Source organism: Podarcis raffonei, chromosome 13 (assembly GCF_027172205.1).
Source record: "Podarcis raffonei isolate rPodRaf1 chromosome 13, rPodRaf1.pri, whole genome shotgun sequence".
NCBI classification, from domain to species: domain Eukaryota; kingdom Metazoa; phylum Chordata; class Lepidosauria; order Squamata; family Lacertidae; genus Podarcis; species Podarcis raffonei.
In genome coordinates, this window is record NC_070614.1 from 39,615,956 (window position 1) to 39,641,013 (window position 25,058).

General features: G+C 46.1%; 2 protein-coding genes across 8 annotated transcripts; one reads left to right on the forward strand and one right to left on the reverse strand.

Annotated features, from left to right (window-relative positions):
- Positions 1 to 6,339: 6,339 nt before the first annotated feature.
- Positions 6,340 to 11,493, forward strand: LOC128400921 (dual specificity protein phosphatase 14-like). 5 transcript variants are annotated; one of them, XM_053363637.1, is made up of 2 exons: positions 6,340 to 6,460; positions 10,469 to 11,493. In XM_053363637.1, exon 2 carries the CDS (start codon positions 10,474 to 10,476, stop codon positions 11,113 to 11,115), a length of 642 nt encoding a protein of 213 aa, XP_053219612.1. In that variant the 5' UTR covers positions 6,340 to 6,460; positions 10,469 to 10,473; the 3' UTR covers positions 11,116 to 11,493. The 5 variants fall into 5 exon arrangements, with proteins under 5 accessions (XP_053219612.1, XP_053219614.1, XP_053219613.1 ...); XM_053363639.1 differs by lacking the exon at positions 6,340 to 6,460 and adding an exon at positions 6,968 to 7,055; XM_053363638.1 differs by lacking the exon at positions 6,340 to 6,460 and adding an exon at positions 7,356 to 7,787.
- A 4,212-nt stretch (positions 11,494 to 15,705) lies between these two features.
- Positions 15,706 to 24,843, reverse strand: HIRIP3 (HIRA interacting protein 3). 3 transcript variants are annotated; one of them, XM_053363511.1, is made up of 7 exons: positions 24,666 to 24,843; positions 22,917 to 23,037; positions 22,612 to 22,765; positions 19,077 to 20,485; positions 18,161 to 18,335; positions 17,212 to 17,310; positions 15,706 to 16,491 (listed from the first exon to the last, which is right to left on the reverse strand). In XM_053363511.1, exons 1-7 carry the CDS (start codon positions 24,740 to 24,742, stop codon positions 16,349 to 16,351), a joined length of 2,178 nt encoding a protein of 725 aa, XP_053219486.1. In that variant the 5' UTR covers positions 24,743 to 24,843; the 3' UTR covers positions 15,706 to 16,348. The 3 variants fall into 3 exon arrangements, with proteins under 3 accessions (XP_053219486.1, XP_053219485.1, XP_053219487.1); XM_053363510.1 differs by having other exon boundaries at positions 19,077 to 20,488; XM_053363512.1 differs by lacking the exon at positions 22,917 to 23,037 and having other exon boundaries at positions 24,666 to 24,731.
- Positions 24,844 to 25,058: the final 215 nt, after the last annotated feature.

Below are 25,058 nucleotides of genomic sequence, written 5' to 3' on the forward strand. Positions count from 1 at the left end.
AGTGCAGGTGGGTTTTAAAGCAGATTTTCCAGCTCCACACGTTTCCTGTCGGGCACCCCACACTAAAGAAAAGCAAAAAAACATGTTTTGCTCTTTGCTTAAACCCAGTATCGGTGGTCATTTCTCCATAGGACTCAGTAGCTTTTATACAGTAAGAGGACAATTGAAGTTAATGAACCGAAGTTGCTTGTGTCCATTAACCTCAGCAGGCCTACTCTGAGTAAGACTAGCATGGACTTAGTTTTCACCAAGATTTCCTGATAAGCACAAGTCAGCGGGTGGCTTAAAGTGATCCATTTTGAATGAACAGTCCACAGGCCCTGCCTTGCAGATATCCAGTACTGACCCCATATGGCGTTATTGTTGTCTCACAGGAGAGGGGCATACATTTGGGTAAAACAAAGCGGGATAACGGCTCCCCTCCCATTCCCAACCAAAAGTCCTTGTGGCAGTCTGGCTTGTGCTTGTCCTTGGCAACAAGGAACTCCACCAACTATCCAGATGCTGCACTTGACCTCTGCCTTTGAGTGTCTTCTTGCTCATCTCTTCAGCGAAAGCTAGCCCTGGCTCTGCTAAGTTCTTGCAGCGGTGATTCACTGTACATTCTCTCTCAGTTTAGAAAGACACAATAGGGCAGGCCCCAGCTCCTCTTCTTTTGCCAAGCCTTCTCTCAATTTATAGCAGCTGGAGCATAAGCTCAGAGAGACTCCCAGACAAACGGCTACGAGGCTCACGGGGTAAGCTCCTCAAAACAAAATGAAGGGCAGCAAGCATGGACATAGCCAGGCTTTTTGTTGGGGGCCCCAGGTTTTTGTTAGGGGGGCATAACCTAAGATTTGTATGGATTTGGGGGGCAGCTGTCCCCACTGGCTATGCCCATGACAGCAAGATGTGAGTCTGCCTACGGTTCCCATATTTCCAAGTAAAAACCAGGACACCCCGAAAGCTGTCGAGCTGTTTTTTAAGGAAACCCCCAAGAGGTGCCAAGAGACCGTGACACGTTTCTGAAATCCCCCCTCCCCAATGTCAATTCTGCCTTTGAAATCTGGACATATGGCAGCCCTGTCTGTGCCCTGAACCTATTTCATTTTTTTTAAAAGATATTTATTGAAATTTTCAAAATATTACAAAATGAAAAAAGAAAAAGAAAAAATACAAAATACAAATAGTTAAAAAACAATTCCATCCTTCCATCACTTATCTTTCATTTGCTTGTTTCCCGGACCTCCTCACACCTCCCTTTTTGTATTCCAATTCAACTTGTTAGTTCAGCAAATCCTTTCCCTCTTTGCTTATCCTAGTCTTTAATCTTAAAATATTGTAACATTAAATTTTTACCTATTAATAATCCATTTTTTCATATTCCTTATAGCATTATAGCTAAAAACCACTTAACTTTTTATCCAACATCATTCTAACATTCATTAATTTTACAATATTTCTGTAGATAGTCTTTAAATTTCTTCCAATCTTCTTCCACCAACTCTTCTCCCTGGTCTCGGATTCTGCCGGTCATTTCTGCCAGTTCCATATAGTCCATCACCTTCATCTGCCACTCTTCCAGGGTGGGTAGATCTTGTGTCTTCCAATACTTTGCAATAAGTATTTTTGCTGCTGTTGTTGCATACATAAAGAAAGTTCTATCCTTCTTTGGCACCAATTGGCCGACTATGCCCAGGAGAAAGGCCTCTGGTTTCTTCAAGAAGGTATATTTAAATACCTTTTTCATTTCATTATATATCATCTCCCAGAAAGCCTTAATTCTTGGGCACGTCCACCAAAGGTGAAAGAATGTACCTTCAGTTTCTTTACATTTCCAACATTTATTATCGGGCAAATGATAGATTTTTGCAAGCTTGACTGGAGTCATGTACCACCTGTATATCATTTTCATAATATTCTCTCTTAAGGCATTACATGCCGTAAACTTCATACCTGTGGTCCATAACTGTTCCCACAGTCAGCAAACATAATATTGTGTCCAACATCTTGTGCCCACTTAATCATAGCAGATTTCACCGTTTCATCCTGAGTATTCCATTTCAACAGCAAGTTATACATCCTTGACAGAATCTTAGTTTTGGGATCTAACAGTTCTGTTTCCAATTTTGATCTTTCCACCTGGAATCCAATTTTTTTGTCCAGATTGTATGCCTCCATTATTTGATAATAATGAAGCCAATCTCGCACTTTGTTTTTTAGTTTTTCATAACTCTGCAGTTTCAGTTTGTCTCCCACTTGTTCCAAAATTTCCCAATATTTCGGCCATTTGGCCTCCATATTGAGTTTTTTCTGAGCCTTCGCTTCCATCGGTGACAACCACCTTGGGGTTTTATTTTCAAGCAAATCCTTATATCTTATCCAGACATTAAACAGTGCTTTTCTGACAATATGGTTTTTAAATGCTTTATGTGCTTTGACCTTATCATACCACAAATATGCATGCCAACCAAATACATTATTAAAACCTTCCAGATCCAAAATGTCTGTGTTTTCAAGGAGTAGCCATTCTTTCAACCAGCAGAAAGCTGCTGATTCATAATAAAGTTTAAGGTCTGGCAGGGCAAATCCACCACTTTCCTTTGCATCTGTTAATATTTTAAATTTTATTCTGGGCTTCTTGCCCTGAACCTATTTCAACACTGCTAGGTCCATGGGTGTAGGCAGCTCCCCCCCCCCAATATCAAGTAAAACAACAGAAATACTTAACTAACTGACCAATCACATCAGTTCTGCCTCCCCAACAAAAGTCCTGCTCCCCCTAACCAAGTCCTACCCCCCTAACAAAAAGCCTGGGTACACCCATGGCAAGGTTTAGTAAAATCTCAATAGATCTACTGAAATAGATGCTGATCTATTGATTGTCTGAAAAATACTTTTGAGGCCTATGATTGTTCTGGACCATCTGAAAGGACTGAAGAGGAGATGGAGGAATTTAGTGAGCAAAGGGATGAAGACATTAGTATGTCGTAGTTCTCTGGATTGGTTCAGTATTTCTCTTGTGTTGGGGAAAGGGGGAGGTGGGTGTGGGGTTGCCAAACCCCATATTGCACTGCGTACAGCGCTGCCACTGCCAGCTGTGCAGAATATGAGCCATTGGAATATGAGCCAGAATATGAGCCATCTTCCTGATCCTTTATCAGAGGCCAGCCTTTTCAAAACATGGAGGTAAACCTGGTCACGTGGAAATAAAAATGCTGTTAGGGGGATGGCAACCTGCCCAGTTCCTGTGAGCTGCTACCCTACTTTTCCTTCTCTGAGGCCTACCATACATCTTCATGGTCTTGCAGCCTCCTTTCTCTCATTAACAGATCATACACAATTTGTTGCCTACACTTTGGAAAGCCTTGACAGTGTATTCAGAAGCCCATGACCAGACACTTCACTCACATACTGTATAACACTGGTGTCTGTGGTTGCCACCCTCCTAGGAAGGGCACTCATGCACTTTCAACCAAGATCTGAATAGCAGACCTTTAGCAAGGGAGGCTTTTCAATCTGGTTTGTCTCCCATGTCAAGGAAAGCTCCTGCAAATTATTGGTTTGTCAGCTACTTGTTGAGGGTGCTTATATATACACTGGCACTCAGCCTGGTATCCCTTAACTTCTTAGGCAGGCCACCAACCCCTCACAGAAGAAATACAACCTTAGGGGGAGGATTGTGTCTAGTGCACTGTTTAATATTTTGTGGAGTATATCTCTTTTTTTTAAAGCTGTATTGCTTTAATTTATTTAGTAAATGTGGTCACATTTTACATCCAGAGGTCTTTATCCAGACTTATACAAATACAAGCCTGTTGATTCCTGGCACATTAAACTCAGCAAAGTAGATCCCATCATTTCCAAGGTACATGCTGTACAATGCAAGTGGAAGAATTTGAAATATGAGAGCTACGTCAACAATGGCTTTGAGGAGGGGTGAATGTATGCCAGTGTTTTGCCCTTTACCTTCTTGGGTATTGGACTGCTGGCAGGCTCTCACACCCCTTCCTTACATGCCAGGAAAAGTGTTACTTGGTGTGCAGGGGCCGTTAAAAAACATGGATGTACTGCTGGACAAAACACGACCACAGTCCTTCACTATGGGCAAACAGCAAGCAGGTTAACAAGACTGGGAGGCCAGCTTTTGCTGCTATGACAACTAAGCCCTTTCACTCCAGGACACCTGGATGTTACGATAGCGCTGGATTTCTAAACAAACAAGTGCTTGGCCTCCAACTGTGCTCATAATCCCAGACATACGAGATTGGGCTGTGGTAATTTAGTACCTGCCTTCTGTACGTGGTCAAGTCCATTTTCTTATTATTTACTGGCATTTTCTAGTCTGAAGGACCGAAAAACTCTGAAGCACTGAAAAACACCGAATTAACAGTTTCCTGTGGTTTTGCTCTGGTGCAGGGTGACCAATTGCAGAATAAACATTTTCCTTTGCATTTCATGCATTAATTAGTTGAACAGCCATTTCTTCTCCACAGGAGACCCTGAGAACTGCAGTCCTCTGAGGTAATTTAGGCATCACCGGCAGACCCCTAATCAAACGACATTCCCTGGGATTATTGGGCGATGAAATGTGGGGAAGAGGACAGGGCATGTATTTTTCTTATTGAATGCCTTTCTACCCTACCTTTTTATCCACGGAGCTGAACATTGTCCTCCCCTGCTCCTCATTTAATCCCCACACCAACCCTGTGTGGTAGGCTAGGCTGAGAGGTGGTGACTGGCCCAAGGTCACCTAGCGAGCTTCATGGCTAAGTGGAGATTTGAACCCTGGCCCAGCCCTGAGTCTAACCACTACACCACACCACACTGGCTTATATATCTATAAACTCATGTTTGTAGAGCACATGCAGCTGCGTAAAAGAGGGAATTTTACCTGGCAGGTGCAATTGGTCATGAAGGGATGAGAAAAGCCACTCTTGCTGCAATGTCCCCATCTACACATGGGAGCAGTCCTGTCATTAGGCAGTGAGAGATGGGCAGATGATGGTGTCTCTGGTCTTCCTTTCCTCCTCCATGGTCCTTGGCTGGAGAACAGAGTTGTGTGTGACAGGAAGCCTGCCTGCACGGTGCCCCCAAAGCTGGTGGTTCATAGTTGCTCCCCCTTTCACCTTTTTACTCTCGTGTTCGCCTCACTAAGGGCCCTTCCGGAGTCTTTTATTGTGCGCCCCTGATTATTTCTGCTCTCGTGAGGTATTGGGTGACTATTCCCAATCCTGCTTCCAATATTGTTTGTGCCTGCAAAAGTTTTGGCGTGGATATACTGCTCCCTTCCCACAGTGCATGGGCTGTGATTTCCTCCTGAAATCCTGCAGCTTTTTAGAACGCAAATCTTCCACTTTTAAAAAAATCTTACTTTTGCTGTGCTACAGAGCAAAAGTGAAACGATGCAGTAACACTGAGGAAGCATCACAGAACAGCTAATAAAGTCAACGATGTATGGACAGTCCAGTATAAAATCCACAACCAATGACTATCAGGCAGTTACTTTAACTAATGCACTAATAATGTGTCAATGACATGTCGCAGAATACAGCCATAAAAAACCCCAGCCTTAGAATGTCCATGTCCTAGATACATATTTTATTCCTCTATTAAACACTTACTGTATATCCTTTTTCACATGGAGCTATATATGCCCGCAATTGTGGTACTGTTTTCATATCTCCAGGGAATCTGTTTACTCCATTGCATCCTGCAATGTTTCGAATCCTTTACTATGGCAGCATCTTATGCGTTATTTACAAAGTGGCACACAACTCAGTAGTTACGGTAATGTGCACTATTATTTTGAGGCGAGGCGGGCTTTAACCCGCTAAATACGGTAACGCTTTGACGCTTTCCGCATAGGAGGTGAGACGAAGAAAGCGATACGCTGAGTCACGCTTACCGTAATAAGCTAGATACAAGGACATGATTTTTCCCTCCGTTTGGGTATACAGTACTGTACTGTATTCCCTTGTGTGGACTAAAGCGGGCGGTGCAAACTTTAGGATTACTATCCGTAACTTTTGAGCACGTAACAGAACTGCAGGCGGATCCCTATTGATCTTTTAAGATCATTGTGGCTCTCAGATGTTTTAAAAGTTTTAAATATGTTTTGCACTGCTTGACGATGGGGCAATTTTGTATTTGCACATTGTTTCCTGAAGCGTTTCCCCTGGAAAGGCGGTTTATAAATGTATTAAATAAAGGCAAGAAATCCTTACTCAGCATCGAACGCGAACTTGCCTGCGACGCACCAGCTTCTGGGGCAATGGAACCATGCCTCTTGCACATTGTTAAGCAGGGACAGATTGGCTTCTTCCCGTGACAAAGTGTGCCTGGAGGAGGCGTGGCTTAAAAAGAGAAACGCAGCTGAACATTAAAAACGGCCCTGCTGGGTCAGAGCAAAGTCCTTCTGGTTTTGCGTCCCGTCTCCTACAGCGACGGGCCAGATGTCTCCCGGAAGCCCACGACCAAGGTACGAAGGCAAACGCCCTCGATTGCTGTTGCACGCTTCCAAGGGCTGCAATTTGCAGATACACTGCCCCTAAACACGGAGCTTTAAAAGGCCACCTTTTTTCTTCAAGGAAAATAAATCCTGGGGGGGGGGGGAGGATATTAATTTTGGGGCGGCAGCTCTGCCATATCTGCCTTTCCATACCAGTCCTCAGTATCCCACATCCACGGTGTTAATTTATTGCCGTGTCCTGGCACAGGATGCCGCTCGATCCTAACTTGTAGCTTTCCCAACAACACCTCCCCCCCGCCGCCGCCACCCCTGGGCCTTTCTTATCCCACCTCTGGAGCCCGCGCCCTCCCTCTCTCCCAACAGAGCTTTGCAATCGCTTCTCCTCCAGGGACGGGAACCTCGGTTGGCACCTTCGCTGTGACTCACGCGTGTTCCCCGCACCTTCCTCGCTCACAGGAACGTGGAAGCGTGAGAGTGGGGCGAGGATGATGGGCTGATTGTGACGCACAGAGCTGGGTGGTGGTGGAGGGAGGCTCTCCGCAGTGGCGTGAGCTTCCCCAAAAACGGTGACCCGAAGACGAGTTCGCAGTTGGTACTTCTCTGTGTACGTGTGAATGCCGCAGCCCGTGATTAGAGAGAGGACAGTGTCCCGTCCTGCTGCTTGAATATTTTTCCACGCACAGAAAATAGTGGGGGAGATAATGTTGCTCTCCTCTTATTTCCTGGAATGGAGCCTTTTTGGACTTCCTTATAAGGCTCCCCCTTATCAGTAATCTTGCCTAAACTTGAGGTTAATTTTGTAACACTAAAGTCTCCAAGGCAGCTGGAGGAGGGGGTTTAACCTCCACAGTTTGCAGCGGAGGGAGGAGAATCTACCCCGGAAGCGGAGGCGGGAAGGGAAAATCCGTGGGTTTTCAGTCCCTCCTCCTCCTCCTCTCCTCCCCCTTCGCGAGCCCCGGCTTGTGTCACTGGCTCTGACGACAGCATCCTCCCCCGCATCCCGTCGCCATGGCAACCTTTTGTTACCTCCAACGCTTGAGTGGTCCAGGAGGGGAGGGGGCTGGCAAGGGTGGTATATAGGCAATGCTGGGGGGGAGCCAGGGAAGGAAACTCCTGATCCCCACCCAGAAGGAAAGAGGCGCTGGGAGAGGAGAAGCAAGGCCGGAGAAAAAAAATCTATATAGAGATATATAGTATTTATTAAAATAGATTATAGATACACCTGTAAAGGGAGATCTGTTTGGAAGCAGAGAAGAAGGGGATTACGAGATCGATCGGAAACAGAGACATTCAGACGTCTTCTCGCCTGTTAGCCTCCTTCCTCGAAACCATTTAGGTGGGCCAGAGAGGGTTTCTTTCGTGGGGAGAGTTTTTGAGAGCTGTTCTCAGAGCTTCCATTGAAAGACAGCACTGCCTGGTAATTAAAAAAAACATACATTTCCTTTTTCAAAGTTTGGGGTTGTTTGGAGTAGAGGGGACAACTGATTGTGGTGTTGCTATTTGTGCAGAAGGGTCATGATTTCTGAAGTTGAGGGGGAGGGAAGGTCGAATGGCAGCTGGGGATGTTCTTAGATGTGTGTTTATTTGAATAGCGGGAGTGGTTGGGGAGTTTGAGGCTGAGAGGAGGAGCACATGGGATCAGCTTTGGTGGTGACATGGGAGCAAGATAAATGTAAGATTTAAAGCGAGTCGAGCCACAATAACTACCACACCCTTATCAAGAGGCATGGCTCCACACACACAAGCACAGGGTGGCTGTGCTGTGCTCTCCAGTATGATTCTGAAGGATGGGCTGGACTGAGGACGAACATTTGCAGGGAGTGGTATTGACATAATCAGTGTTAGATGCTGCAACGCTTAATTCCAAAATCAATATTAGGTACCTTTATTGGGCCAGCAAAAGACAATGATCACAAAATAGGGTGCTAGCATTCAAATTCTCCATAACTCTTAATCAGTTTAGGTATTAAACAATACCGGGGTGGAGGTTTGCTAGTGGTAAAGCCATCCATGTCTGCTTGTGTTAGCTAAAAGAGTTAAAACACTGGGCTAAGGGATTAGATACACACATGGAAATTGTGCATTTTATGGGGTGCAGAGCCAGAGGTTAAGGGCCCAGGGGTGTGGGTTTATTGGTGGCAGGCAATAGGGAGAGGGGGCTAGAGGTTTATGCATTTTGAGGTTTGAAAGGAATGTGATTCAATATCCCAGTCATGTCTAAAAACAAAGGAGGTTGAGAATGAGAGATTTTTAGGTGAGTGGACCTCATAGGATGAAGAGATAAAATAGATGGAGACTGTCATCCAAAATGAGGCTCCCTCAAGAGCTGTTCAGACTGGACTCGTGTTACATCCAAACTGGGAGCAAAGCTGGTTGCGGGGGGAACTCACAAGTTGAGTGAAGAGGAAGCAGGCATAGAACACATTCTGCTTGCTAATTCAAAAGACGTCCTTACCATTTTCCTTCAGCATTAACACACAAACACACGACCTGCTACCTAAGAAGATGGAAGCATGGGGGGAGGGGGGGAGCCTTTCAAAATCCAGGATTTCTCTTGATTTTGATCATTGAAGATCAGTTTAAAGCACGAGTTCCAACTGATCTGTGTTAAAAGATCTTGAGTATATGCCCTCCCTGGACCCATATCCTCATCTAGTTTTCAATGGTAGAGGCATCTGAAAGTACCCCACAAGAACGGTTGAATGAACTCTACTTAAGTTAGGAAGTGAAATAGAACGAGAACCTCTCTGTGTGAGTAAAAGTAAATTGGAGTGGCAAGTTATAATTGTGCTTGGTGGCATATCTGAACTGACTATGTGTTGAGCCTGATTAATAGGAAAATGGGGATATTTTTGAATTCCCCAGCAAGACCCAGCATTATTCTCCAGGATGTAGCGTTCCAAATGGACCCACTACAATCTTTGCAGAATGCATCAATGAAGCATTTTGTATACTCACAGCCTAGTAGACCCTGTGATGTCAAATATATGTTGCCCAGACATTTCAAATTTCAGGCAAACCAGAAATATCTAGTTAGGACCACAATGCCCTGCTATTTTTCAAATTTTTTATTTACTGAGGGAGTGGTCTTTTAGTTGGATCTTAGTGGTAGTTACTGTGGAGGTGAGATGGGGCCAGATTGTTGAATGAGAGGATGAACATTGAGGGGAGAAGCAAAATCTATGGGGGATTATTACAAACATGCCCCACCTCCTATACAGGAGGAGGGAACATCTGATGCAAAACTGTCACCCTCCCTTTGCACCAATAATCATTGAGTATGAGTCACGCTTTGAGCCCATGGCTGTGATGGCAAAGAGGGTGGGGTGCAGATAGCCAATTAGGAATGGGCATGGGTTAGGCAGGGTGGGTTGAATGGGGAGGGGCTGGTAAAGAGTCCACTGGCCCTTTAAGAAGCTGTCCACTCCTACTCCCTATTCCTCCATTTTCCCACCATCGTTGCATCATTCCTGCAGCATCACAGTTTCTAGCTCCTTCCCTTTCTCCCTCCCCACAACCTAACCCTGAGATGAGAACAGCAGCTACTACGGAATGACCGAGGTAGGTAGGCTATTGGGAGACGTTTGGCTTTGCACGGAAGCAGAACTCTTTGATCTCTCTCCCTCCACATCCCCATCTTTGCATCCCGTTCACTCCCTTTGCTCCCCTTATCACCTCACTTTGCTCTGTCTGCTCATCCACCCGCCTTTCTCTCCTGTTTCACAGTGCCACAAATAACCTATCCATCTCTTCCACCTGCTTAAAAAAATTGCAAGTTCATTTCCCACCTCTGCCTCACCCCACGCCTCCCCAAATCCCATGCTTGTTCTTATATTTATTAGAATAGGGGGGATAGCAGAAAAGGAGGAGGCATGGGGACTTTTGCTCTCTGGGAGCGTGCCAGACTCTCAGTAGCAGCTGCTCAAGTGAAAGAATGGAATCATGTATCTTTTAGCTCTTTGTTTGTTTAAGTGCACCAGTTCTTTGAACTTTATCACCTCTTTCTTCCCCCCCTAGCTGTTATGTACGCTGAACCATCCGCCATGAATTTCCGGAACCACGGCTTCTTCCGCCGTTCTCCGCCTCCTTCTGTGGCCAAGCCTGCCCCTGCTGCTGGGAACACTCTGTCCGTCTTAGGAGGCATCGCTCAGATCTCCCCTTGCCTCTACCTCTCCTCCGGCAATGCTGCGTCCAACAGGCACATGGTCTACTCCAGGGCAGTGACTTGCGTCGTGAACGCCACCATGGAAATCCCCAACGCCAACTGGCCAGATATTGACTACGTCAAGGTGCCTGTCCCCGACCTCCCTCACGCTCCACTGTCCTTGTACTTTGACTCTGTGGCCGACAGGATACACCAGACGGGGAAGAAGAATGGAAGAACCCTTGTCCATTGCGTGGCAGGGGTCAGTAGATCCGCCTCCCTCTGCATCGCCTACTTGATGAAATACCACCGGTTGAGTCTCTTGGATGCCCACGAGTGGGTGAAGAGCAGGCGACCCGTCGTAAGGCCCAATGTCGGTTTCTGGAGACAACTCATTGAGTACGAACGCAAGCTGTTTGGCAAGAACACAGTCAAGATGGTACCGTCACCCATTGGCTTGGTCCCAGATATCTACGAGAAAGAGACCCGGGGGCTGGTCCCCCTGTGGAACTTAAGATAGACGCTGGGCAACTTTGGGAATGTGGTTGGGTGACGCGGGCTGCTTGAATTTAGGATCAAAACGTTCCACCATGTTCGGACCACTACTAAGAACTTCCAGCATGGTGGACTTTGGTAAGAAAATGCTGTTACGATAGTCTTTTTTTGTGAGACCTTGCAATATGATTAGATCATGAAAAAGACCTTGAGTTGCTTGGCCATTTCAGTGTGAATGACTGGTTCCGCCATGTCAAATGTTACTAAGAACTTATATAGTTTTGCTTGTATCAAGAGAAGGTTAATAGCAGAATATAGGCAGTAAATATATTTATCTAAAGCAGAGCTTCGAGATCTGAATAAATTGACCCTCCCTTTGTGAGGAGGAAAGGGAGAAAAATAATTTATTGAAGACAGCTTCAGAATTACTTCCCGGCAGTAGGGCCTGGGTTTACTTTGGTTTTAACAAACACAATAAACTTCCCCCCCAGAGAGTGAAATCTTAGCAGTAATGACAGGCATTAATGTTAACATTGCTCCCAAGGCACACATTGTTTAAGGACTGCTTTGCCAATAAGGAGGCAGAAGTGAAGAAGCTGAAGATGATCATACTTCCAAGGGCAGCTGGTACATTTCAGCTCCAGAAAGCAGAGGGAGTCTTCAGTACAATAATTTTCACTGTGCGGGCTACAACCCAGCAGCCCGTGGGTATAATGAATACTGCTGTTTCAGTATAATACTGTTCCAACCCAGGAAAATCCACTCGTGTGGAGAACAGAGGATTAATGCTCATATTACCTCAGTATAGGGCTAACCGTGGAGGGCCAAAAGCACAAAGAAAGGTAAATTGTCCAGTAGGGAGGGGACAAAGTAAAAAACTATATCTATTTCTGACACTGGGGAATTACCCTTCAGCATTAAAAGCCTGTTACCTCGCTTCCTCAGGAATAATGAACAATATGGTGGGGCTCTGGCATTGTGTGGGAAAGGGCAAACTATTTTCTAATCACAAGTTGAGGGCAACGTTTTCTGGACAAAAAAATCCCTCTCAGTAGAATGTGTGCATGTGTTTTTGAAAGCTTTTAATGCCACAGAGAGGACAAAATGATAGGATAACAATAGTTATGGGGGTAAATTTAACATCTGAGGAGATGGATCCGCAGTCAAGTATGCTAGTGAAGGGGAACTGGGTTCTATTTGAAGATTTTCTGACTATACCAGAGAATGAAAGGTGGAGGTGAATCCAGAGTCAAGTGTGTGTTCAGTTAAAATTCAGCCGTTTTATTTCAAATTAATTTGAATATTTGAAAGTCAAGGGAACAGCTTGGGATGTTCAAGGCCTAGAGTTACCCAGACTACAATAAGGAGCTGTGAGGTAGCGGGGAGTAAAATATTCCAAATGGAATAGGTTTTAGAAGTTACATAGGGTGTTCTGCCATATAAATTAGCTTTGGAGGTACAGGTTTCCAAGTGTTTTAAAGAAATTATTGGAAAGCACAAATTTTGTCATTTTAAATCTTTACCAAATAAGGATGTTCCAGATAGAGAGACCCCTTTAAAGAAGTTTCCTTAGCAAAACGTTATTGCCCTGTTGGATGGATGGGCTTAACACTCAGCAACCCCTTGGTTGTTGTTTCGTTTCTATTAGTACTGGTTTTTATTAGAGTATTGTAAAAGGTGTGGTTAACTAGGACTTCCACAGCAGTGCTTTTCTCTCCAGAACAAGGAACTTATTTCACCCTCACTTTTGGAAGTTTTAGCCTGCACTGACTTTTCAGAGCGATTTCCCCCCAGAACCCTGCCTGTCAGTCAAGCCTGGCTAGAAAGTTCTAGAAGCTCATAGCTAAAGTAGGCCTGTGTGGTATCTGAGAAAAGGATACTGGCTGAATATTTCAAGGCTAATTTATAAAGTGTGTGTGTGTGGAGGTGGGGGTTTTGAATTCCTCTGTTCTCACTGCAAAATTTCTACTACCTTCGAAATGTCTTGAAGCATAGATAAGCAACTGGCAACTCAGGACCCTCTCTCATATTTGAAGGTGGACGACAGCCCCACACATACGATACTCACCATGAATAAATTGAAGTGGACAATGTATTCATTTGTGTCAACATTGTCATCTATTATAGACAGTGTTAATGAAAATGTAGAAGTGTAATCCTTTTGGTTAAGGAATTCTAAACATATACATGACATATTAGGTTTTCTTTTGTAGACTAACGCTAGTACAGTGGTTCCTTATGTTAAACCTCTTAGCAGCTGAACATTCATCTATTGAAAAGACTGAGGGAAAACTATGTTGCTTTTGAGCAAAACTGAAACACCCCTCACTCTGTATGTTTTCAAGTATAGATGTCAAAGCCCAAAGGTTTGGGCTATTTAAGGATAGTCTTGCATGAAAGAGGAAGGATTTTGAGCTGAAAGTGACATCTGGAAAGATAACTTTTTACCCATACAACTACATATTCCTGCTTCAAAATTAGACACTGAACCCCCAAGTTAGAGAAGAGCATTTAAATCTCCCCAAAGGCCTGGCATCTTAATAGGTGAATTAACACAAAAGAAAGTGTCCTATCTTCTAAGACTGAACACAGGACTGGTCAATGTAGAGACATCTAGCGTGTACTGTCCTCCAAAAGTATCTCTGAATTGGGCTCAGAAACAGAACTACTGCTGTCTGAGGAGGAAATTGTTACAGAGGATGGAGCATAAGCTGGTCTTCCTTTCAAGTGGTGAATATGTACATAAAACCTCTGCAGTTCTGTATACTTTGTAAATACTAGAGGATTAAAAAAAATATCTATATTAATTAAAGTTAGGGTTTCTTATTGCTTCAGTTCAATGACAAAAGATCTTAATAAATATAAAAATGTAAATGAGCTGCTCCCTGCAGTGTTATTGCCTATTGGTTTTAGAGTTTCATAAAATGGTGCTTTGTTTTGTTTTTGCATTCATGTGAGGGAGAGGGACCACACAGCTCCATGATAGAGCATATGTTTTGTATGCATAAGAGCCTAATTTTAATCCTTGGCTAGTTAAAAGGATCTGGTGATGGGAAAGAATCCTCCCTAAGAGCCAGTGCACAACCCTGGGCCAAATGCACCAACTTTCTGCCTTGCTATAAAGCTGGTTCCTAGGAGGCACAGACGAGGAAACAGAGAGGGGATTTTGGTAGGCTTCCTTTCAAAATAATCCAAGCTGGACTGAATGATGAACGATCTCACTTTGTGTAAGGCACCAAAAGATGCTGTCCCAGGAAACCCCAACCTTGCAGAGTATTTCATCAGCACATGCCACACCCATATACTTTATTAGGACCTTGCTATTTTTTAAGTTTTTCTAGCTATTGCAAAAAAACTCTCCACTGCCATTTTTTGCATGCATTCAAAGATCGGTACAAAGCATGTTGCCGTGACAGGATGAGAAGTCTGGGCAAGTGAGGGAACGTTAAAAGATCTGGAGCAACTTCCCTGTGGTGGATTCCTAGACTGTAGAGCTGTGTATATCGGTGTGAATAAGCCAAGTCTGTAGCCAAATGGGTGAAGTCACTGCAGCCCACAGCACCCGCACTCCCCAGCAGTGTGGGATCATGTCACAGGGGGAAGAGCCACGCAGCCACAGAAGCTCCATTCCCAATATGCTAGAGCAGGGGTAGGCAACCTAAGGCCCATGGGCCAGATGCGGCCCAATCACCTTCTCAATCTGGCCCACAGACAGTCTGGGAAGCATCATGTTTTTACATGAGTAGAATGTGTGCTTTTATTTAAAACACATCTCTGGGTTATTTGTGGGGCACAGAAATGTTCATCCCCAGCCCTCAATATACCGTATTTTTCGCCCTATAGGACACACTTTCCCCCCTCCAAAAATGAAGGGGAAATCTGGGTGCGTCCTATGGGGCGAATGCAGGCTTTCGCCGAAGCTTGGAGAGCGAGAGGGGTCGGTGCGGGCGCCCGACGCTCCAGGCTTCAGGAACACATCCGTAGCCTAAGCAGCCCTGCGGGAGTTCCCGAGGGGCTGTCTATGCTGCGGATAGCAGCCTGCTTCCCAGAGCGTCGGGCGCTCTGCTTTCAGGGCGCTTCAGGAACACATCCGCAGCCTAGGCAGCCCTGTGGGAGGTCCCACAGGGCTCCCTATGCTGCGGATAGCAGCCTGCCGCCTGGCGCAAGGGGTGCCCTGAAGCAGAGCGCCCCGCCCGCCGGACAGACATCGGCCAGCCCCACAAGCTCAGGGGACAGCTAGGAGGCGCAGCGCCGCCATCCCGCTGTTCCTCGACCTGGTTCGGTTTCCCCCACCTGGTTTTTGGGGGAAAATAAAGGGGGGAAAATTTCCCTTTATTTCCCCCCGAAAAAACTAGGTGCGTCCTATGGGAAAAATACGGTAGTCTGGCCCACCACATGGTCTGAGGGGTGGTGGACCAGCCAACGGCTGAAAAAGGTTGCTGACCCCTGTGCCAGAGCCTCTGGTTCCATGAGATCTAGAAGTTTGCCCTTTTAGGAAAAGCTGCAATAATTTAGATGCTTTGACGGATCCAGCTTCTGCACCAGTTGTTGGATTATGGTGAATTACTTAGCCTATACGTTCATGAAAAGAGCAATCAGGAGGGTGTACGGAGTCTCACTTAGAAAGTCCAACATTTATTAACAAATATAAAACATTTTAGCTGTAAAATCTCCAGAACAAACATCCATAATTAAATGTGATCCACATTGCAAAGGCACATCTGTCCTCTAACCAAGTGAATCAATTTTGTTCTCATTTAGGAGGCGCCCAGAGGGAAGAGAAATGCCACAAAATGTGAAAAGAGGCAAGGTACCAGACCATATGGGAAATGAAGCCCCACATCCCCTCCTTTGCAATATACTCTTGCATGTGTTCTTGTTTAGGTTTCTTGTTTACTCTTGGAAAGAAGGGTCATGGGGGAAGGTGGCCATACCTCAACTATAATACAGCTATTTGAAGGAACTGGTGCTGTCTCTTTCTACCCATCTCCCTTAGGAGTGCAAATATTTTTGGAAGGGATGAACCTTTGCCCTCAGCAGAGATATTTCTGTCCCACCTTTCATGCTGGTGATGGGGAAACAGCAACAAAAATATTAACATTATCTTTGTTTTGTCATGCATGCCGAGTGGGGTAAAATGGGACAAAAACATCACGAAGCCCTCTCTTGGTTGTCAGGGCCAGACCAACTTGTGTTTTCCCTCAAAATTAGGGCAACAAGCAACCCACGAATGCCTACACTTCCCTCCAACCCTGGAGTCAATTGCTTTCCCCATCTGAACTGATGACACCTTTAAGGTGGGACCAGTCCCTAATAGGACTGTGGACAGGTGAATCCTCTGGGGAGCTGAGCTGCTTAGGCTTGCTGTAGAGACTCCAGACATTTTGACGCCTTGGGCGGCCTGTGTGAATAAAAGGGCAGAGAGAGACAGAAAAGAGTTTCACATGAAGAGGCAACAGCTGCGGCTCTAAGGACACTTGTAGGGCTCCATGGACCAAGCCCACTTGCTCTGAGCTCACAACCACAAGATGTGAAGCACATGCCTTCAAGCAAAACCCCCTCTAGGCTTCTCCGCTCTTACAGCATTCACTCCCCTTGCATCTAAACGACACCCCTAGAAGTCTACCATCATTTTTCTTATACCTGTGCCCTTTTTCCTCCCCGCCCCTGCATGCAAGCATGCAAAATAAAAAAGAAACTGGAATATCTGTAGTATTTACTTGATCACCAAAAGGAACGGTTGCCGTGCATCCTTTGGTCAGAAATAAGACGCAAAAACAAGACTGGAAGTAAACGACAATCAGAAAAGTAGAATATCCAAGATTGGGAAGAAGCATCACAAGCCCCATGTCTGATTTCCAGTTTTCCCACCAGACAATGCACAATATTAAATGTTAATCACACAGTGGGAGTGCTGAAATCAAATGGGCTTTAGTATCTTAAATCCACTGATGTCAGTGGGCCTGCTCTCAGTTGACATAACTGGATATCACCCTGCGTGGGGCAGGTAGGCTCAAATACACATGCAAAACAAAGGCATAAATCAGGAAGTTAAAGTTTCCAGGTTTCTTCCTATCTACCACTAGCCATGCCCCTTCTCTTTGGCTCCTCCCACCTTTACCTTGTGTGGCGATGATGTTGCAGAGATCGAGCGAAGCAATTTCGGCGGCCACTTCCCGCTTCTTCTTCAAGGCCTTGCACTTGGCCAGAGATGGTGCCCCTGAGAAAAGGGGAGGGAAAACACAGGCCAAGAAGTGAGACACGTGGGCAAGCGTCCCCCTGTGCTCAGAAGGATAAGACTCAAAAATAGCCACACTCTGAAAAAGGTGTTGCTGTAGTTTCCCTGAGGTACAGTGCCTTTAAAAGAGCCTGATGGGTACAAATTCAAACAGGGGCAGCTTTTCATTCACGTGGGGATGTAGTAGTGAGGAAAGCAAGTTCTCTTCAAGTCTCACAAACCAAAGAAACCTTGATGGATGGGAGAAACTAGAGAAGGGCTTTAGCGCAGTGACAGAACATATGCTCTGCATGCAGAAGGTCCACGCTTCAACCCTTGGCATTGCCAGTTAGGGCTGGAAAAGTCCCCCGCCTAAAGTGCGGGAGAGTCACTGAAAGCCAATGCTGAGCCAGAAGGAACAGTAGTCCAACACATTAAAAGACAGCTTCATCTGACGGATTTCTGGATCATGCAAAGAATCTGGCTTTTGAGGCTGTAAAAAATAGTCTCTGGAGACACCTGTTTAAATTTCTGAACCACAGGACCCCCAAGTAGGAATGACAGTAGTGAAGGCGGTGTGTGTGGTCACGGGACTCCCAACAGCTCTTTCCATAATCGCACAAGATCAGCCACTGACTTTGAAAATGGGCTGTGTGTGCGTAACTCCTACAGGCTGGTTGCAGCACCCACAACTTCCTTGGTCTGAACATGGGGTTTAGAAGCAAGCACACACAGTGCTGCTGACCCCTAATTCCTGGATCCAGCCTCTCTCTCCCTCCCTCTCTCCTCCCCTTGAAAACAGGCTTTCCCTGCCCTTCCCAGTTTCTGCCTAAAGCATCCAACTTGCACCTACCCTTCAGGCCGAGGTTTTCCAGCTCCTCTTTCAGCACCTTCAACTGAGCTTTGCGGGAGTGGCAACCGCTAAGCAGCTTCTTGTAATTCCGATGGGCACCGCACTCCCGGATGTAGCGTTTCAGGCGTCGGATTGAAGAGTGCTCCTCATTCTTCCTGGAGTGATGTTCTTTGTCCTGCAGCAGGTGGGGAACGGGGAAGAGATCGCAAAACCTGACAGGGGGTCCATAAAAACGCTGCATTTTCAAAAGGCAGCCGTTCCTTTAAAATAACCACGCTGTGCCTTATTGCAAGGGAGGGGGAACTTTCCCAGCCGCATTCCCTTTTGGGTGCCACATGCTAGTGGAAGGGCCTTAGCTTTTCGTGCAGAAGATTCCCAGGCTCAACCCCCAGCCTCTCCACACAGGGATAGGAAAGATGCTGCTGCCAGTCAGTGTAGACAACAATGAGATAGATGGGCCAATGGTCTGAGACTCTGTTCCTATGGTCTTAAGTGAAATGCCTGGGAAGGATGTGTATCCTGAAAGGCAGGATGCATAGTTAAAAGACACACACAAATTTGATTTTCGATACAGAAGCAAAAGAGTAAAGGCGGGCACCTTGCTTAGACTGAGGGCCCCCACTGGCCATTAATCCCAAAACTCTGTGCTCCCTGCGTGCCTGACATTCGCACAATAATTCAAGTTACTTTCGAGAGCAAAAGCTCGTGCCAGACTACACTCCATGGCCAGGCTGAATATACACTGACCAGCACATTATGGTGCTGGAACTGCCACCCAGAACACAAAAGACTTGAGTAAATATCAATCTTGGGAATATCTTAACATGCTGGTGGGGGAGGGAGGGAGAGGACAAACTGTGCCCGCAATTGTACTGAGCTATTAATGTTTGGTATTGCCAAGCAAAGATCTCCTTACCTTTCCTTTGCGTTTGGAAGAACGGGGGTCATCTTCATCTCCTGAGCTTGAACTCGCTTCCCTCCTTTGGGGCTTCTGCAGGCCTTTTTTCCTTCCCACCAATTCACTTCCACTGTCCTCTGAATCCGTCTCCAGATCTTTTCCAGCGATGGCATGCTTTCCCTGGGACTTCTCTCCTTTCTTTCTCAGCGACTCTTCCTCTGAGCTACATTCACTCCCAGACACACTCTTGCCCTTCTTTTTAAGCTCTCTTTTCTTTTTCCACTTTCCACTTTCCCGCTCTTCTGACCCATCCTCTGATTCCTCACTGCTCCCAGACATCTTGGATTTGCTCTTGCCCCTTTCCATCTCCTCTGCCTCACTGCACGATTCATCTTCGCTACTGCTGGGCTTCTTCTTAGTCCCTTTTCTTTTTCGCTCTGAGCTCTTACGCTCATTTCTCTCGCTTTCTGATTCTTCCCTGCTTGTGCTTTGCTTGGGAGGCTTATGATTTCCCTGCTCCAGTTCCTTCCTCTTCTGTGTCGTTTTCATTCCTTTGCTGGCCTGCCTCTTGAACTCCCCACCATCTTCAGAATCGCTCTCTGAGTTATGGCTCCATTTCTCACTTGCCCTCCTAGCTGCCTTGTGCATTTCCTTCTTCGTCCAACTTTTGCCTCCGGCACTGTCTGAATCCCTCTCCAGCTCCTCTGCCCTCACACTTTCCCTGCTTCGTTTACTAGTTCTCCTCATCTTGTGTTGCCTGCTGGGCTGCTCATCCTCTGAATCACTCTCTAATTCATCCTCACTCTCACTCTCCTCTTGAGCCTTCAAACATCTTCGTCTTGGCCTGTTCTGAGCCTTTTTGCCGCCACTGCCCTTCATCTCCTCTTCACTCTCGCTTCCATCAATTCTTCCCCCCTTGCACATTTTTCGTGCCTTGGGCAGCTCCATGTCCTCTTCTGACTCTTCTTCCATTTTTCTCCTTTGCTCATCCATATTTCTGTTCTTTCCTTTGCCCAGTGTCTCAGTCCGCTTCTGTTCTTTGCCAAACCCTTTCTTTTTCTGGGTCTTGTAGTTGCTCAGCTCTTGTTCAGAGTCACTCCCTGATTCGATTCTTTGGCCTTTTGCTGCCTTATGTTTTCTGATCTCTTCGGGGTCACTCTGTTCTTCTTCTGTTGTCTCCTTCGACTCACTCCCTGATCGTTCTCTCTGTCTCCTGCTCTGCTGCCCCCTGTTTGGTTTGCTACCTTTCCCCCTCTGGGGTCGTTCCCTCCTCCTCTTCTTTGCACTTTGCCCTTCACTCTCAGATCCGCCAGCCTGCCCTTCTGCTCCGGAATCTTGTTGGTCGGAGCAGCTAGAAGATTTCCCAGCTCCAACATGCTTAGGTACCTTCTTGGAATCAATCTCAGAATCTTTATCATCAGAACTGACTTCTGGAAGATAAAAAGTGAGCAACATGACAGATATTGAGAAGGGGCACTAATCAGTCTACCTGGCTGGAAATTTACCTGGTCACCAAGTTAACAACTGTCCGCAGGCGACCAGGCATCCCCAGTGTTGTCGCAACTGCTGGTGGTGGAGCCAATAGGGCCACGTGTGCCCCCTCCATAATAGCATAGCCCTGTAACGCATAGCAACCCACTATGAGGAATATACCCTTGTCCGACTTTAATTCAAATTATTTCCCACCCTGTTTCTTTTTAACGTTTGTTCGATTTTTTTTAAAAAGCAAAGAATAAAAAACACAATTTTATTTGCCGACTCAGTAGAATTAATTTAGCAAACAGCGGAGGAGAGAAAACGCCACAGAGGAAAGCAAGTAGGAATCTTTACGGTGATCAGAGGTCAAAATCCATCTAATAACAAACAAAAACAACCTGCTGAGGAAAAAACCCTCAAAAAAGGCAAACCAAACACACACAAAGTAACTGCACTCACAAGAAAACAGCAGTTCAAGGCCTGAAGAACACCAGTGATTAAACTGGCCTGCTTCAAGCAAGGGCAGAAAAAACAAATTGCTGCTTGCAGAGGGGCAACTTAGAAGCCTCCGAGAAGGATGGTGTTTTTACTGCCTTCAAGAAAGTGGAGCATAACAATATCCCACTGTCCTATTGTCTACTGGTGAGAGAAGAATTACAAACCTGAAATACCATAAAGGAAAAATAGTAATATTACTTTTTTAAAAAAGGATAAGTGTTTATTAAAAGTGTTTAGAGACTCAGTATTTATTATTTATTTATTTCATAAAATTTATACACTACTTGATTGTAAAAAACAAACCTCAAAGCGGTCTACAAAAAGATAAAGTAGGTTCACAGCCCTACTTCAAAACGCACAAGAGTTAAAATACTAAAACAGATCAAAGTTACCTCAGCTTTCCAAGCATCTGGGTAAGCTTGTCTAAAGAAAGAATGTTTTTAGCAGGCGCCAAAAAGCATACAGTGAAGACGTCGGCCTGATCTCAAGAGGCAGGGAGTTCCAAAGTGCAGGTGCTGCCCCACTAAACAATCGACTTCGCACCAATGCAGAGTGGGTATGACATGGCACCGTAGTAGTGCCAAGGTGAGTTCCAGGCAAATATTCCAGAGATGTTCCACCACCTCAGGCCACCATCATCTACACTCAGAAGATGTGGTGCTTCCCTCATGGCCTCCTCCTCCCCGCGAGGCCTGTTTTTAGGCTCAAGCCAGGACAGGGATCTACCCAATGAGGAGAAAGCTGACAGTGGCAGAGGCAATGTGTGTTCAGAAAACACGAACGAATGTTCCCCCTTACATGAAAAACTCTCTGCATTTTGATAATTAAGAGACGTGCTAGTGTTCCATGGGCATATAGCTTTTTCATTCTTTTATACATTTAAAAATGTGTTCTGAAAGTGGCAGAGAGCCTATAAAGGAGGTAACCACGTGCTTTCTGTGAAAGCCCTTTCTCTCTACACATAAAAATGCAGCTGACACAGATCTCCATTAAGGTAATTCTCAACATAACTAACAGAATCCTTCCAACTCTACAATTCTATGATGCAGGAATCTGGCTGAAGCTAAGCAAGCCATCAGTGATGGATGGAAGGGCCTCAGTGCGGGATAAAAGACAAAACAAAGTGGATTTTTAAAACAAGAGAAGCTGATTTCAATTATGTGCTGCTATCAGCCCGTTATGTGGACTGCATGTCCTTCAGAGGAAGGTCCCAGCAATTTCCTGCTAGAAATCAAGGTCATCCAAGCAAACTGAAAGCAGTGCATACTGGACAGGCGACAAGCAGCACTTCCTCACGGACTGTGCAAGTGCTTTAAACAACCACAGAACTCTCTCTCTCTCTCTCTCTCACACACACACACACTCCAAGAATCTCAGATACTCCCCTGCAGCTGCAAATCACAAGGAAAGGTTGGTAAACAGGTGGGAAAAGTCATCTTTCCCAAAAAAACTGTCAGCCTGCCATTTACAAATAATTGTGAAAACCAACCTTAAGAAAGACCCTTCCACAAGCGAGAGACTAAGACTACGCCAGGGAGCATTTGCATACAGGACAGCATTTTGCAACCTTGTCGCGTACCTGGTATGCTTCCAGTTCGCTGCTTCTTGAGCTCTTGGATTTCTAACTCCTCGCCAGGGGTATCAGAGTTGCAGCGAGGTCGCTTCTGGATAATGGAGCTGATGTGAGTCTTGAATTTTGCCATGAACTCTACAGCATTCGCGGAATCCTCCTCCTGTAGATGACATCAAAATGAAAAGTTTCCAGCTTTAACTATTTGGACCCCTTTCACTGCCTCCGGTGGCACAGCACACCTTTCCTCTCCTCCAGCTGGCTCCCCCAGAGAAAGTGCTGCCCTGCCCTTTACCCACTAACATTGCCCGCACCTCCATCCGGTTCAACTCTAGTTCCACCAGCTGCCTGAGTTGCTCCTTTTGCTCTTCAGCCATACTCTCCCGCCCGACATGGAGCAGATATTTCTTCCGGATTATAGCATTCGTGAGGGTGCTGCAAGAAACAGCAATAATGGTGAGGAATGAGGCTTTTGTTGAATAGCCACACATTCACTGTTAATTTCATTTCCAGTTCAAGTTCCATCTCCAGTTCCAATGCATATAAAAACAATACAGTAATAAAATATCAACAGCCACCAAGTCACAAGGAACCAGCAAGACAAGCATGCCCATCTCCAGCACCAATGAATGGATTAACCGAAATCTGGGGCAAATAAACACATTTTTATTTGGCACCAAAAGCCCAACAGTGTCAGCACCTGTTAAATCTAAGAAAGGAGGGCATTCCATTATTGATCTGCCAGTCCCGAGGGCACCCTCTTGTGTGTTGCCACATAGCAAGTGCTTGATAAATACAACATACGGGCAGGCTTAAATGGGAGCAGGCAATGCACAGAGTATGTAGGTCCTAAGCCATGTAGGGTTTTACATGTCCACAACCTCCCGATGGGAGACAGATGCACCATGTACTTAAAAGTACTTGAGCAAAATGGTCACAGCTGGTGTCTGTGGGCTCCCTCACCCTAGACATTGGGCTTGTTACCTGAGAACTGGCCTATGTGTGTAAAAGGTAAAACGGTAAAGGACCCCTGGACGGTTAAGTCCAATCAAAGGCGACTATTGAATTGCGGCGTTCATCTTGCTTTTCAGGCTGAGGGACCCACAGAACACCGTGACAGGAGCCAGAGCGCAAGGAAACGCCGTTTACCTTCCCACCGCAGCAATACCTATTTATCTACTTGCACTGGTGTGCTTTTGAACGGCTAGGTTGGCAGGAGCTGGGATACAGCAAAGGGGGCTTACCCCGTCACAGGGATTCAAACCATCAACCTTCTGATTGGCGAGCTCAAAAGGCTCAGTGGTTTAGACCACAGCGCCACCCTATGTGTGTACTCGCCCCCCCACCCTCTAAGATGTCTAAACAATAAATGTTCAAAATACACAGGGTGGATGCACATACATAGATATATAAACCATATTCTGAAAAGATGTAGTGAGCACTTCTAAAGACATTTCGATTCTCTTAAATGACCTCAACTATTTCTCTGCAGTAGAAGGAAGGAGATGAGGGAGAATACGTCCCCCAAAATAGTTGACCTGTAAATCCTGCTAATAGATCAAATTGCTTGGCATGTGGGGGGCTTACCCCTCCCTGGAAAACTGGTCTGGCATGCATCTGTTAAGATATTTTCTGTTAAGATTAGAGCATCTGTGTATCAATCGGTATAAGTTTGTAAAAGAGATTCAGGATCCATCGTCCTTAGCAGGTCAGAGGGTTATCCTGGACACCCACCCACCCCCGGCCAGGGACTGACCACGACCTTCTCCTCCAAGGAAGGCCAGGTCTTCTTGGCAAAAGGTGCCAGCAGGTGTGCGCTTAGCGGTTCAATCTTTCCTCGCGTCACACCCATTCCCGAGGAAGCGCCTTTCCCCCACCGCCTTCCCCGACGCGAAAGGGGCCGGCTGTGCGGTTTATTTCAAATGCTCAGGGACACCCCAGTCTTCCTTATCCCCGAGTGCGAAAAGCAGGTTTTCAGAGCCAAAGGCCGCCGGCCCCGGGTTCGGGTTCAGCCTTGCAGGCGCCCCCTCAGCCGGAAGCCTTGAGCGGCTCCGGACTCTCACTTGAGATCGGGCTTTTCCTGAAAGAGAGCCCTGACGAAGGCTTCCATCCTCTGCAGCTCCGCGGGATCCGCTGCCATCCTTTCCCGCCAACGGACTCCTCCGAGCTGAAGCGGTCCTTCTCCCCGCAAGGCCTACTGGGAAGTGTAGTCCCGAGTAACAGCGACCGCAGCAGCAGCAACCGGAGAGCCTCTCACCGTGGCGGGTGGAGAAATAGGGGAGCGACGCAGGGCGCTGGAGGCGCGGTTCGCGAAGGTTAGCAAATGAGCCAATGGGAGCGGATTCGACGGCGTCGCCGGGCCTGACGGGAAACGTAGTCCTAGCAAAGCGTACGTGCCCATAGCAACGGGGAGGTAGCGGGTATTTCCGGGTGTGACAAGCCAACGCGCGTCCAAT